A 15,968-nucleotide genomic window follows, 5' to 3' on the forward strand; every position below is an offset into this window, starting at 1 on the left:
GATATATCATTGGCAGCGGAAGTGGGGGATAGCGGAAGTGTATAAAGAGTCCGGAAGAGCGTGAGGGAGTTCCAGTGTGTGGGTGAGAATTGAGGGGGAATAAATATCATTAGAATTGCATTTTTACTGTGAAATAAAGCACAGAGCTTAAATAAAATGTTATATGTATTTGTAATTTACAATTTGAAATCAGCGTTTTCTTCACCATTGTATCATTGTCAGGATTTCTTCAGGAATCACTTGTTCAGAATTGATCGAGATCTGGAATTTTCCAAAAATAATTTTCTTCGACAAAACCTGAACGAAATTCGATTTGTTCCCATCCCGGGCTTTGAGAGCTTTAGTTTTTCTTTATGACAATAGGAACCTTGATTTAATTTCAATATTTTCACTTATTTTTTTGCATTTTCATTTTTTTTTTCTCTTTTAAGTTCCTACCAAACCCTAACTTCTTATTCTTTGCTGGATATTGTGATTTGGCTGTTTGGAAAATTTGAATTATGAAGCAGGAATGTAAGATCTTCTGTTGTCAGGTTTGTTTTACTTTCTCTGTCCTATCGGAAGCTTTCAGGAAAAAAATCAAATCGGAGCTATCTGAAACCAATTGATTATCTTTTTTTTGGTGTTTGGTTTAATTAAGCGACAGAATATACCATCTGCACTGTTTTGTTTTTGTTAAGGAAGTGACGATGCTTGTTTTAAGCAGAGTTGTTTCTGGTTAACAGATTGCGCCAGTTTATTTTGTGTATATATTTGGTTCTACACGAACTGTCAGTTTGAGAAATGTAAAATAAAAGAAAAGAAAGCAATTTTAGAGTGACACCTGACCTGAACTAATACTGTGCTACCAAAAGCACTGTCAGGTACAGTGCCAAATTTTGAATCAATTTTTTAAACAAAAATAGTCCAAAGAACTGCGGATTCAGAAAATCAGCAGTTGCTAGAAACATTCAGCAGGTCGGGCAGCATCTGTGGAGGGAAAGCAGACTTAACATTTCAGGTCCAGTGACTGTTCAGAATGATAAACCCTCCTTTCTCTCCATCGATGCTGCCTAACCTGCTGAGCTTTTCCAGCAATTTATGATTTTGCTCCTTTTTATTAAAACTGTGTGACCTTCAGTTATGTCACTCTTCTTGATTTCTGTCAATCACTCAGTGAAAATCTCTTCCGATTTCAAGAAGACATTAACTCCGATTAGACAATATGTGCTTGCCATATTTTCATCTATAAACAAAACAGCTTTTGGCAGGAAATACATTTTGTGATACTATATTCTATGGGCATAGAAGGTTAGGGTGTTGATCTTCCAATACATGGTGCTATGGTTGTTAAGGTAATGCTGTCTGATTGTTGCATCTTTGCTGTTTGTATTTCATTCTGTGTCCTCATCTTTTTAGAAGGGGTGGTGATGGCTGCAGCAATGGAAACTGAGCAACCTAACATTGAGGTCTTTGAAACTGCTGCTGCAAGTGCTGCTGTGGACATTGAAGACTCGGAGGAGTTTGAGCCATACTATGTGGAGAGGTACTCCTGGAGTCGCTTAAGGAAGTTAATCACTGACAGCAGGAAGCTGCATGGACACATGATGGCAAAACCGCCTCATGATTTTTATTTTGTAAAGAAAAATGATCCTGAAGGGCCTCATTCAGATAGGGTCTATTATCTAGGTGAGCAGCCTCGGTCTCCCACCTGTCGCAGGCCTGCAGTTTCATCTGTTACAATTCACAGCTTATTCTACAGGAATGGTAGTTGCATCAGTATCATTTTGTCCATTCCTGATTATGTCTGTTTTATGTCTGGATGTGTCTGCCTGCTTGTGGTTCCAGGATTACGTTTGATATGTATAACAACCTGGCTTTTGCAAAAAGAACAATCAGGTCACTCTTCATTCTTTAATTGCCGCATTGTGACTCAAAGGGTATCCCTTTAAGAAGCACATCATCCACCATCTTGCATAACTTGTCACAGTTAATTCTTATCCCCCATTTGCATCACTAAATCTTGGACAGAAAATGTTTGTTCTTTATGAAAACACAGGCTGGTATTGTTTATCTATTTTCCTATTGTTCTGTGGTAATCAATTTTTCGTCTTCCTCCATTAGATTTGACCCTATTTTATGGGTTTCTGGCTATGATATATACCACAGCAAACTGTTCAGATTTTACCTGAAATGTTTTTGAATCTGATTCATGTAGGGCGCATTCGACAGTCACCAGCAATGGGGATGCTTGCTCACTCTAGATTGAGTACTAAGTTTAACTATATCCTTTCTATCCTGACTGAGATCACTGCCTACTACTTGTGACAATGGCTGTTGGGGTATGAACTCAGACTGCAGAAAAAAACAATGTTCCATTCCTCAGAATTTAGTGAGGTTCTAATTGTTTGGGATGGAGCAAATACATTGGCAGATTTCCTCTTTGTGCAGCAAATGTTATCAATGTCATATGCAAGCAGGTTTCCTTCACCTAAATGTTTGGTGTACACAGCCACGCTGGTGATATTGTAGTGCATAATCACAGGCATTGTGCATGTCATATAAGTTGTCTACACAAATACTCGATGTTAAACACCTAAACATTCATATTATATATGGACAGTACATTCACAAAAAAAGTACTTACGATAAATAGCGTACTCTCCCAATTAAATTGAGAAACACTGTACTCCATACTGTGACAATTCTGTAACCAAGCTAGCACAATACACACTACAGCATTCATATCTCATTACCAGCAGAGCATTGGGAAATACTGATGTCTCTTTAATTAGCTGTCAATGTATGAATAAAGTCAAGTCTAGGAACAGCCTTGAGAATTAAATCCTGTTTGTTTCACTCCTTGCTCACCTTCTTTTTCGTTTCCAACCTAACTCTCCCCTTTCCTTAAATGTTTTCTTGCATGGCTTGCTAAGACACTGTCAACCACCATCTTTCCACATGGAATTTATTTCTAGTTTGTACGTTATCAAATCACTGTTGTTGTGGGGAGAGAGCTGCTTTCTCCTCTCAACCCTCCCGCCACTCGAAGAAAATTAAGCCATGGTGACATGGAAATACTTCAAAGGCAATCTGTGCAGTTTTGGGAGACTAAAATGAAGTTGTAACAGAGGAAACATGCAAAAATTGGATAGAAAAGATCTTAAATGGGAAGTGTGTTGCGACTTGCCAATCTGTAATGTACAACAAAATTTTAAGCCTACTCATGAAAAATTAACAACTTTTAAATTGGTGGGATGGGCCATTGGGCTAAGGAGTGGAGGATAGAGTTTAATCAGATGGGCCAATGGGCTAAGGAGTGGAGGATAGAGTTTAATCTAGATGAATGTGAGGTGCTAATTTTGATAAGGCAAATCAGAACAGGACTTATACACTTAATAGAAAGGTCCTGGGGAGTGTTGCCGAACAAAGAAACCTTGGAATGCTGGTTCATAGTTCCTTGAAAGTGGAGTTGCAGGTAGACAGGGTAGTGAAGAAGGCTTTTGGTTCGCTAGCCTTTATTATAAGTACATTAAGTATAGGAGTTGGGAGATCATGTTGCTGCTGTACCAGGAGATTAGTGAGGCCAGTTTTGGAATACTGCATTCAATACCGGTCTCCCTTCTATGGGAAAGATGTTGTGAAACTAGAAATGGTTCGGAAAGATTTATAAGGGTGTTGCCAGTGTTAGAGGGTTTGAGCTACAGGGAGATGCTGAAAATAGACTGGGGCTATTCTGCCTGAAGCATCAGAGGCTGGTGGGTGACTTTATAGAGGTTTATAAAATCTTGAGGGCCATGGATAGAGTGAATAGTCAGGGATTTTTCCTAAGTATAGGGGAGTCCAAAACAAGAGGGTATAGGTTTAGGGTCAGAGGGAAAAGATATAAAAGGGATGTGAGGGGCAAGCTTTTTCGTGCAGAGGGTGGTGCATAATGACATGTCAGAGTAGGTGGTGAAGGCTGGTACAATTACAACATTTGAAAGGCATCTGGATGGGTACATGAAAAGGAAGGGTTCGGAGGGATACGAGCCAAATGCTGGCAATGGACTAGATTCATTCAATATCTGGTCAGCATGGATGAGTTGGACTGAATGGTCTGTTTCTATAACTATATATCTCTTTGGATATTGTAAATTCTGTGATATTGTAAGTTTTATACAAGTTTCCAAAGTTTCTGTGGGAATAAACAAAATAAAAAGAAAACTTAAGGACAAAGAAATAAAAAGGATGGTGCATCACCTTAAAACATAACACTTATCCAAGTGATAGTAAAAAGCATAGTAATAGACCTACTTATCCAGCTAAATGATAAAAAATATATACATAATGTACACTTTTGACATATGGTTCACAGAGCTTTACCTTTTCTATATTTGTGGTTCTGTTGGTGGAGTAATAATTCAAAAACGTGACTGCAGAACCCACCATGGCAGTGTGAGAATTTGAGTTTAGTTAAAAACAAAATCTTGATTTAAAGATTTCTATCAGTGTTTACATGACGCTAAAGCCGAAGGATTGACCTCCAAAGCCAACGAGTTCACAAGTGCCTTTTAGGGAGCGAAATCTTCCACCCTTACCCAGTCTGTTTGACTTCTGATCCACACTGAAGTTTTGGACTTGAATCTGAACTGTCTGAAAATAATGAGAAAGCCACACAGTTCCATCAAAATAAGTTGGGGGGGGGGGGGGGGGGGGGGTTCTAAGTATGGACAATGAAAGCTTCCCTTCCCAGCATTGCCCTCATCATAGCAGTGAAGCTAAAGCACAGAAATATATAATTTGTTTGTTAACATCTGCAGGAATTACTTAATTTGAACATTAGAATAAGGAGTGTGCAACAATATTTGTTAAATTAATGTAGGTAATGTGTCATTTGTACATTGATGACAGGTGTAGAAGATATGCAGTTTATGGATTTATTAATTTGTGAAGTTGGGTAATTAGAATCATTTTGTGTAATGTATATATTTGCTGATCATTTATAATCATAGAGATTTCAGCTCAGAAAGGAACAATTTGGTCTGTAGTACTTTCACAACATCTGGTTGCAGATTGAATCTATTCATTCATTTTCCTGCTTTTTCTCAATTGTAATATGTATTTTCTTCAAGTATTATCTAATTCCTTCTTAAATCCTTGGAGTTGCTCATCATTGATTGTCAGCTTTCTGAATCCATCCTGTTGCTCCAGTGAATCAATTCTTTCATTGTGGATATATCTTGTTATCATTCTCGGTCAGTTTTCACTGCACCTTTTCCATGACTCCAAGATATCTTTCAGATAATGTAACTGTAGTCTAAACAATATTTTGCTGTGTTTGCTAATGTATATATGTTATGTCTAAATGCTAATGTAAGGCATGTTTATTTGTTGATAGGAGGCACATAGATCTATACGTTTACTCTGTGGGATGCTATACAAAACTAGTGCCAAGTACCAAGCCAAATATTTTATTGTCCATTAAATTGATTATCTCAGAGGTCCTGTGAGATAATGTTGCTGTGAATCAGTCCAGTGTATGTAATTGATTTAATATGTGATTTCTTTATAGCCATGTCAAATGAAAACCGGGAAAACCGATTGTTCTACTCTGAAATTCCTCATGAGATAAATAAGGATTCTGTCCTGCTGCTGTCATGGAAACCTCTGCTAGACTATTTTCAGGTATGGGAAATAGTGTAATATTAGATGTTTTACTGATCACTAGTATAAATGTTGAATGACTATTTTGGTTTTGTGTCTGACCCCAGTCTGTTCCTGACTATGGAATTTATTGCCGTGAAGAAGAGCTGTTACGGGAAAGGAAGAGAATTGGAACAATTGGAATTGCATCGTACGATTTCCACAAAGAAAGTGGAATGTTCCTGTTCCAGGCGAGCAACAAAATCTATTTCGCGGTGGACGGTGGTAACTCAGGCTTCACTGTGAGTCACATTGTTTATTTCCATCCTTACAAGTTGAGTTACTTTTCTCCTCTTTCACTTCACCTTGCTAGGGCTGTTCTTTGGTTAAGATGTCATAAATCTCATTGGCAATACACCCTTTGACTTTGTTTTCAGAGTGTGACCCCCCCCCAATGTCCGTGCATGGCATTAATGTCTGAAATGAGAAGTCGATGTGTGGAACCTCAGAGTGGGCACAGTTTAAAGGGAACGTTGTTCATTAGGGGACCTATTCAGGGTCATTCTGCAAAGTGAGCAACAGCTGAAAGCTGGTTCGCCTTCTGCTGTTACCTACCAACAGGAAAGCATGTGACACTGAATGTCCAAAGTCACATAGTCTGAGAGTTGTCCACTGACAGTCTGTGAGTTGTCCACCAAGGATTCATCCCTAATCACTTTCTATTTCTTGTTTACATTTGCATCCTCTGAAAAGTCAATGACACTTTCCACTCTGCACTGTTGATCATTTTGATCACACCACCATCTCTAAATTATCAGACTGCATGTCTGGCATTCTATTCGTGATTGAACAGAAATCTTGTCTTGGGAAGACCTACTAATCTTGGGAATCTTGTCCTTGGTTCCTGCCCCAAACTTTGCTCCCTCATCACCAACTCAACTGATTACTGCCTGAGGCTGAACCATTCTGTATATGACTTCAGAGTCATATCTGATCGCAAGGTGAGCTTTCAACTACATATTGGCTCTGTCACTGAAACCACCTACTATTCCAACACCACATTATCCCCTTCCTGTCTGAACTTTTCTGCTATTGAAATTCTCCTTGATCCCTTTGTTACCTACAGACTTGACTATTGTAATGGATTCAAGGCCTACAGCTTCCTCCTCCTCATCTCTCCTACAAACCCTGAGGTCATCTAAATATCAGCTGTCCATGTCCCAGCTCACATTAATTCCCATTTGCCTATTACCCCATGTTTGCTGACCTACCCTGGTTTCCAGTTAAGCAACACCTTAATGTTAAAATTCTCATCCTTGCTTTAAAATTCTTCCATGGTCTGGTACCTCCCTATCTCTGTATTCCTCTTCAGTCCTACATTGCTCTAAGATATCTGTGCATCTCCATTTTCAGCCTGTTCCGCATCCCCATTTTAATTGTTAGCCCTTGGTGGGTGCGTGTTCAACTGCCTGGACTTCTAGGTTGAGGAATTGCCTGTCTAAATCTCCCTACTCTCCTATCTCACTCCTCCTTCAAATTTCTTCTTAAAACCATCCTCTTTGAAAAAGCTTTTAGTCATCTGCCCTAATGAAGTGCACTGATCTGTCTTTTTGTTTCTTACTTTATGTTATAAAACTTCTGTGGAACACCTTAGGCCAGGTTATTAAGTTAAAGGTGCCGTATAGATATAGGTAGTTGTTGTCGCTGAGTAAAGGTTGTGTTAACATAGTGAGTTGGAGGATTAGTTGAAGGCCAATAGTTAAATGGCCTTTATATTACATGATAAAGTGATGCACAATAAAGGCAAAGACACAGATTCCTTCTTATGGGGAAGATGGGAATTTAAGAAGAAGGTGAAGAAGATGAGAATTTTTATTTCTCAGAGGCTGTGAAATTTTATTTTCCAGAAGATAGTGGAGGCTGGGTCATCGAATCTGTGATTGATTTTTGGTACACTAATGAGTTGAGGCTTATGAAGGGGCATTATTTATTGGCCATCTCTAATAGCATTTGTGGAAGTTGTTGGGAGATGCCAGTTTGCAGTCCATGTGGTACAGATACACTCTCAGTGTTTTGTTTTTTACAACACTTTGATACAGCTGATGGGTGATGACACCATTTCAGAGAGAAAGAAGCAAAATAATTGAAGTGCTTTGAGGTGGGCACAACAACATAAAGGTTTCAGTGAATATCTTGGCTGTTTTATTTTCTAGAATGAGCCATTAAATCCTTCACCGGTGAAAACAAGCTGTTCCAACATCAGGATGGATCCCAAAATATGTCCTGCTGATCCATCTTGGATTTCATTCATCCACAGCAATGATTTGTGGATCTCTAACATTGAAACAGGGGAAGAAAGACGACTAACATTTGCACATAAAGGTACTGACAAGGCTCACAAAAATGCTATGTTTGCTCAAACCTGTATCCACTGTTTTAGGGAAGCTGTCCTAATGGCCCTCTATACTTCAGTGAGATATGGAATCTATTCTGATGGCCTTACATGCAAAGGGATACAGAGGAATCTCGATTATCCGGCATTCAATTATCCGAATATCGGGTTATCCGGCAAGATCACAAGGTCCCGATACTCGGCTAAACTATGTTATCTGGAATTCAATTAACTGAACGAAATACTGCCCGCACATGTCCTTTGAATAAGCGAGGTTCCTCTGTATATGGAATTTAGTCAGGAAAAGAAAGATTTGCATTTTTATAGCATCTTTTACATCCTTAGGAATCTCAAATAGTTTGACAGCAAATGAAATCTGCCAATGACTGGCTTCTATCCTTAATGATAAATGGTGTGTGTGGATAATATGATATTGAGAATAATAGGAGGTAAATGTTCTGCAGTACCAAACAGGGAAAGATTTCTATGATTTTTGTCTGCAATCCTGGACATCTACCAGCAATAATTAAACAAATCTACAACCTCGCCCTATGAATGAGGTTTGTGAACAATTTATTTACACGAGTATTGCTGAAAATATGACGTGCATGCTGTTCTACTGTGCCTTTTCATCTTGCGCTCATCAGGACAGATGCAAGAATGCCACAGTTTAAAAAGAGCAGTAATCTATTACTGCATGAGAAAGGGGTACTCATTCAATGTCAAGTTGGCTCTGATTTGCTGAGGCAGTAACAGGGGCCTATTTTCATCCGTGCTTTTGTCTAGTTCAGAAAAGGCGCAATACCTGGACGTGTTCCTTTTGCCTGCAGAGGGCAGAGCTCTGGGCATAAAAGGACTTCCATGTTTCTCCCAAGCATGTTTAAGCCCCATTGTGAACCCAAATGATAATGGTTAAGTTAGTTATTTGTGTAATTCCTATCTCATTTAGGATTGTTTTGCAAGTGATGTGCGTGTACATTTTTATCAATAGTTTTCAATTACTTTGCCTTTGGAGAATTCCCTGCGAAATATACATTTCCTAATTTGCTCAGGATAATGTCATCAAATTGAAAAGACTATCACCTTTTTTTTCACAGTATTCAGTTACTGAAATTACGTGATAATAAATAATAGAGTAGCTGTGACTGACAGACTTATCTGATGACCACAGGGACATAGAGTCATAGAGATGTACAGCATGGAAACAGACCCTTCAGTCCAACAGACCAGATATCCTAACCTAATCTAGTCCCAACTGCCAGCACTTGACCCATATCCCTCTAAACCCTTCCTATTCGTATACCCATCCAGATGCGTTTTGAATGTTATAATTGTACCAGCCTCCACCAGTTCCCCTGGCGGCTCATTCCATACACCCAATATCCTCTGTGTGAAAATGGTCCCTTTTAAATCTTTCCCCTCTCACCCGAAACCTATGCCCTCGAGTTCTGGACTCCGCCACCCCATGATCAAGGAATTTTTCACATAGACAAAAGTTTTGTAGCCTTTCACAAATCAAGAGTAGCAAGAGAAGAAATTTCAGATGAAGTCCAATGTCGTGACAAAATGGGAATTGATAGTGATGGAGTTGATAGTCACACATAAGTCATGTCAGTATTAATCAGTAATACTTGACAGATAATGCAGAATAAATTGAAGTGAAGGTAACACTGCCTGAAGAGAAGAAAATAAAACATAACATGGACAAAAATGAAAACGAGATGGTGCAAAGTGAATAACAGGAAAAGAAAATCATATCTCAAAATTTCCAGGTAGAAGTAGATGTCAGGGTTTTCACAACACAATGCTGACCTTACAAATTCTGTCTCCATAGCCTTTGCAAAACTACTATAGTTTGCAGTCTGCATCCAACGTTTGTCAAACTTACAACAGCCATAGGCAATTTCAAACCAAAATTAGGAATTGTTAACCAGGAATAAAACTTCAGTTTTTTGCATTTAACTAAACTATGTCTTAGCCCTTACAATCTAACAAAAAATGGCTATTAATAAACAAGTGCCTGTGGAAGAAAAGAACAGAATCCAATAAACCATTTGGCCCACTGTGTGTGCCGATTCTCCAAATGAGCATATTAGGATGACATTGTGGCATTTCCTTCATGTTGTTTCAGATTTGCAGTTTTCATTTAATTTATACATTTGGATATTTGTTTTTTCTGATTTTTGTCATTAAGGTTTGCCTAACTTAGAGGATGATCCCAAATCTGCAGGAATCTCCAGTTTTGTACTCCAGGAAGAGTTTGACCGGTACACAGGGTACTGGTGGTGTCCTTTGGCTGAGGACAGTAAGTATATTCGTAAAGTGAATTATGAGATTACACTGAATTAAATGATATTAAAGTCAGCCCCTTTCCAATATGCAGTGTGGTACCTAGCCACACAGAAGATAAAGATAAAAGTAAAATACTGCAGATGCTGGAGATCTGAAATAAGATCAGAGCCTGCTGGAGAAACTCAGCACGTCTGGCAGCATCTGTGGAGGGAAAAACATAGTTAATATTTCAAATCCAATATGATGCTTCTTAGGAACTGTCGGGTTATATTCACAATCTATTGTTAGCTGATATCCTCTGGGAAACTACAATTTAGGATCTGTGATTCTGAGCAGGGAAAGAAAGACGTCTGTCAGTAATCCAGTTTCTTAGTTGTCCTGTAACCCCCATGAACTATGTCGGGTTTATCTATGGTGTCTTACATAATCAATTCGTAGAAGGGCCACTTGAACAAGGTAATAGACGTCTATCACCATGAATGTTGACTTGCTGAAACAATTATATTAGTAATTACTTGGTGCAGTTTAATGTGTTAGGTCCACTGTGGAGTATTCAATAATTATTACATAACTAATTACATAAAATAATAGGAACTTACATTTATGTAATAGTAACATTTTTCAAGGCTTTTTACAAGAGCATTATCAAACGAGAAATACTACTGATCTATATAAGGGGATATCATTGAACATAGTCAAAAACTTGCTCAAGAGAGGTTTAAAAGAACATTTCAAGGAAGTGAACAAAGTAAAGAGGGGAGAGATTTAGGCTGTGGGTTGGAAGGAGGTATTGTGGAGATTAGGGCCCAGTCAGCTGAAAGCATGACCACGAATGTTGAGTTGATTAAAATTGGGGACATACAGAGAGGCTAGAATCGAGGGAGTATAAAGGTCTGAAGGTTTATAGTATTGGGGGAAGCCAAAGAGATTTGGAGGGGTAAAGATATGGAGAGATTTGAAAACAGCACATTTCTACCTTATCAACAGTAAGGGATAATTTAAGTCTTGGTAGTGACTTAGCTGGAGCTTATGTTGGCAATTCTTTAGAATTTTTCAGTTGCCTATTTTAAGAACGCCAATCTCCAGGTTTGATGACATGTCACACAGCAATGACGGTATGTTTTCCAAACACGAACCATATCAATATTAAACTGACACTATTTAACTTCCTAGCTTCTTTGTGTAACAATATGGTGAGGTTTTAGAATTAGCCATTGATACCCAACTACTTGCACGACTGAGGGAAAAATTGATTGAAAATTGGATATGTGAATAAAGATATGGTTATGCCTTTACTAGTGAGACTTAGAATGGCAGGTTTGTGTAGCTTCAAACTAAAGGCCAAAATCCAGGCTGATCTTTTTCAAATGGACTGCTCATATTTATCACTACTGGAGTTGTTAGAACTTACTAATTCATTTATGAAGTGATTACCCATGGGAAAATTATTTCAAGGATGCTCAGTGTTTTCAGTTTTTCTCCTAACACTCCAACAGATAAAGAAGTATAAATTCAAACTTAATCACTTTAATGCTGATGTTGTCTTTATTGAAGCTGAAATCGAAACTCTTTCTCAGCTCCAGATGGGGGAAAGATCTTCAGGATACTTTATGAAGAAAATGATGAGTCAAATGTTGAAATTATCCACGTGACTTCACCCATGCTTGAAACACGAAGGTGTGATTCATACAGGTATCCACGAACGGGTAAGTCTTCTATTTTGTTACATCAGCCTCATGTCAGTTGGGCATTTTGTGATTTCTGTGATGTCCAGGATTAATATACAGAATAAGAACTGCAGTGTAGCAATTGCAACTGTCCAATTATATGAAGTAAAGTACAACAAAAATTTCTCAATTCTGGAATGGATGCATTGATTTAGGACAAGGAACCATCAAGTGACTGGGACTGGTGGCCAAAAACACTTGAGGTGATAATGAAAACCACTTGTACCAGGTTAGGAATCTACTCCCTTAGAGAAATACATAGAACATAGAAGAATAGAGCGCAGTACAGGCCCTTCGGCTCTCGATGTTGCGCCGATCAAAGCCCACCTAACCTACACTAACCCACTATCCTCCATATACCTATCCAATGCCCGCTTAAATACCCATAAAGAGGGAGAGTCCACCACTGCTACTGGTAGGGCATTCCATGAACTTACGACTCGCTGAGTGAAGAACCTACCCCTAACATATGGCAGTGAAGAACATCTGAGGAACAGAAGGCAACTTTTAAGAAAGTTGCAGAAACATCATACAAGGAAAAGATTTTCAAAAATATAAGAGAATCATAAACCAGTGTCTGAATGTAAGTTGCACAATGGATAGATTGGTATTTGTCCTCAGGTAACAATTTTGGGCTGTACAGTTTTAGGATCTCGTGAATTCACAATTAATTGCTGAGCAAAAAAGTTATAAAAAGATTTCCTTGCTCTAGATCTTTTGAATTATATTTCTATATTTAGATAGTAGAACATTGATTTAGATTAGGGGAAATAATTTGCAACTTGCTGAAATCCTGTCTTATACATTGTGAAGTCTCCTATGCACTGTATAGTGTTCAGAATTATTGATACTATTTTCTCCAGCACAACAACTTATATTTATATACCAGGAAAATGTCCTCGAGTATTTCACAGAAGCATAATCAATGCCAAGACAAATAAGGATGGTGACTAGACGTTTGGTCAAAGCAGTGGTTTAAGGAGAGTTCCAAGCGCTGACAAATGGGACTAGATCAGTTTAGAGTATCCCGTCAGCATGGACGAGTTGGACCGAATGGTCTGTTTCCATGCCGTCCATCTATATAACTCTAAGAAAAGTAAGATGAAAACACCATGAGTTGGAGATGTAGGGAAGCAATACTAGAGGACAGGAAAGTTCATAAAATGCGGTGATCATTTAACATGAGAAAAGGAACAGCGTACTACACATACTGTTTTAACCACTGGGGTTATCTCTGTTTTGCATTTCTGTAGTCTGTGGCAGGTTGAAAGTGGTATTAACTGTGGAATTCCTCAGCTATTCCTTTTGTACACAAAAGTTCTCTTTGGTTTGACCACTGCTCCATTTTAAAGGATTTGTGGTGGTTTTGATGTATTTATGAAATTGTATTGTATATGCATTACTGGGAGTTTCGCGTAGTGATAATATCTAATTTGCTTCACTAATCCCAGAATGGCCGCTTTGCACTCTCTAATTCAATATAAATTCATTCATACATTGACAGGATCATTCCGTACTGCTCAATATAGGAGTGGTGTATCCTTCACCAATTCCAGTATGTTTTCTTACATACAGCTTTGTATTTAAGTTCTTATTATTCATATTACACAGAAAAATAGAGAAACGTGCTCACATATATGTTACATAGGCCCATTTTAACTGTATCAAGTGGTAGTCTTGGCTGAGTTAAAATTTCTCTTATGATTAAAGAAATCAGACTAACTGTGAGCCCTAGTGATAGGGAACAATAAGATCAAAATCCTATGTAGCTTGGAGAAATCTGTGAAACAGCCTTCCCACAGTGAAGATTGGGATCTGAAAGATTCAACAGTAAGGAACAGACCTGTGAGACCAGTCTCCGAAATGTGGGTTAATTGTTGGACTCGCCTGTCGATGTGGGAGATATAATTAGAGTAGCTGACCAGATGTGAATAATTCTTGCAGTGTCAGCCTTGCCAGCTGACATATATTGGTTGACACAAAGGCTATGTCTTTCCACTTGATAGATCCAGGGCAGCAGCAGTGGGAGACAGAGCAGTTTGATTTGATACCCAGACAACAGTGGGGCTTATACATCATGTCAGTTAACAAGCAATGCTGTCGCCATTTCCTAATCTCTGTATTTAAGTGTAAACTTTTCAGCATCAGGTTTAATCTGTTGAAAGTACTGTAGGCTTTGGACCTGTTTACTCTCAAAGTTTTTGTTGTTATCTTTCCTTACTTAATCAGTTGCCGTGCCCATGTTATCCTTTTATGGAAGAATGAGTAGCTTAACTTTCAAACAGCTGTACAAGCACAATTCATGCATTTCTTGGTTACTGTCCCAGGAGTTCAGTATAATGCTTTCAGGTCCATTTTTAATCATCCCCAAACAGCCCAGCAATGATTTGTGAAATTTACCCTCTCGAGGAATGCAAATGTAACTGCACTATTTGTCCTAATCTCCTTATCAGCAGGTCCTTTGCTGCCAGCCCAGTCTATCTATAGCCTCATGTTTTTGTGCAAATTAAAGCTCCTCATGCCAGAATCCCATTCGTGAAGACACTGTAACGATAACTTGTTCCTGCTGCCAAAAACACAGCCCCCTGTATTTCTCATGGTGAGTCACTCGTGTATTGTACAGATGAAGTACATTGACATTCCATATTCACTTTGTTAAAACTTGGCAGACATGGATGTCACCAGGGTTGGAGAATTTGTGCTATAGGAAGAGGTTGAATATGCTGGGGCTGTTTTCCCTGGAGCGTCGGAGGCTGAGGGGTGACCTTATAGATGTTTATAAAATCATGAGGGGCTTGAATAGGGTAAATAGACAAGGTCTTTTCCCTGGGGTGGGGGAGTCCAGAACTAGAAGGCATAGGTTTAGTGTGAGAGGGGCAAGAATGAAATGAGCATGTATGAAATGAGCTTCCAGAGGAAGTGGTGGAGGCTGGTACAATGACAACATTTAAAAGGCATCTGGATGGGTATGTGAATAGGAAGCATTTGGAGGATATGGGCCAGGTGCTGGCATGTGGGACTAGATTGGACTGGGATATCTGATCGGCGTAGACGAGTTGGACTGAAGGGTCTGTTTCCATGCTGTACATCTCTCTCACTCTATGACATGTCCCACTATGCCTCTTCAGAGCAGGAATGTAGTACCCATTTCCTCTGTGCTTTAACCTAATGTACATTTCTCATAGGCAGGTCACATCATACAATCAGTAATCTCAATGGATGTGGAGTCCATGACTGTTTATTGGCAATATTAATATAGTGTAAATATACCTCACTTTAATATAACACTTAAGCAACTGCTAATATTGTGACTTTCAGACTTGGAGCAAGGGATATTGGTGTCAATCCAAAAATAAAAATTCACAGTTCAAATTGTCTGAAGTTGAGAAATTCCATTAAAGCAAATCTAATGTAATAGTAATAATTTATTTCTGTTAACCATTTTTTCTCCCTTTGGTACTGGTAAATAAGGTGAAGGTGTTGTACCGTTGAACTTTAACTGTTATTGAATTCTGAATTGATGCAAATTGCTGACATTTCTTTTTTTTTGATATTGCAGGAACTCTAAATCCAAAAATAACTTTCAAGATGTCCGAAGTAACAATAAATGCTAATGGAAGGGTGAGCACCTATAATAGTCACCAAATTTCAAATAAACTAAGTTACTAACGACAATAACAATAGCCATTATCTTCTCCAGATTGCGAATGTCATCGACATGGAATTGGTCCAACCATTTGAGGTTCTTTTTAATGGAACGGAGTACATTGCACGGGTTGGATGGACTCGAGAAGGAAAATAGTACGAATGTCACTCGTCCCTGGCAGGATCTGTCTGTTTTTTCATCTGTCATTATAAGCACAAATGAGAAAGCAAAGAAACCTGGCTCATTAGATTTCAGATTGTACTGTCGTCAGATACTTAATGTTCAGAGATTGTAAAATGCATGTACT

The 15,968-nt window shown here is 38.6% G+C and overlaps 1 protein-coding gene across 3 annotated transcripts in view; it reads left to right on the top strand.

Moving 5' to 3' along the window:
- Window positions 1–15,968, top strand: part of LOC140468973 (dipeptidyl peptidase 8-like) — a 30,426-nt gene continuing 14,458 nt past the window's right edge. Inside the window, exons 1-9 of one of the 3 annotated variants that reach the window (XM_072565127.1) lie at window positions 1–82; window positions 1,399–1,746; window positions 5,534–5,646; window positions 5,733–5,906; window positions 7,818–7,986; window positions 10,191–10,301; window positions 11,866–11,994; window positions 15,575–15,636; window positions 15,716–15,816. In XM_072565127.1, coding sequence (XP_072421228.1) covers window positions 1,410–1,746; window positions 5,534–5,646; window positions 5,733–5,906; window positions 7,818–7,986; window positions 10,191–10,301; window positions 11,866–11,994; window positions 15,575–15,636; window positions 15,716–15,816 — 1,196 coding nt within the window. In that variant the 5' untranslated portion in view covers window positions 1–82; window positions 1,399–1,409. Of the gene's footprint in view, window positions 83–366; window positions 534–1,398; window positions 1,747–5,533; window positions 5,647–5,732; window positions 5,907–7,817; window positions 7,987–10,190; window positions 10,302–11,865; window positions 11,995–15,574; window positions 15,637–15,715; window positions 15,817–15,968 lie in introns of those variants that run through there. The other 2 variants (XM_072565128.1, XM_072565129.1) reach the window with 2 other exon arrangements.

The sequence above is a fragment of the Chiloscyllium punctatum genome, chromosome 48 (genome assembly GCF_047496795.1).
Source record: "Chiloscyllium punctatum isolate Juve2018m chromosome 48, sChiPun1.3, whole genome shotgun sequence".
NCBI classification, from domain to species: domain Eukaryota; kingdom Metazoa; phylum Chordata; class Chondrichthyes; order Orectolobiformes; family Hemiscylliidae; genus Chiloscyllium; species Chiloscyllium punctatum.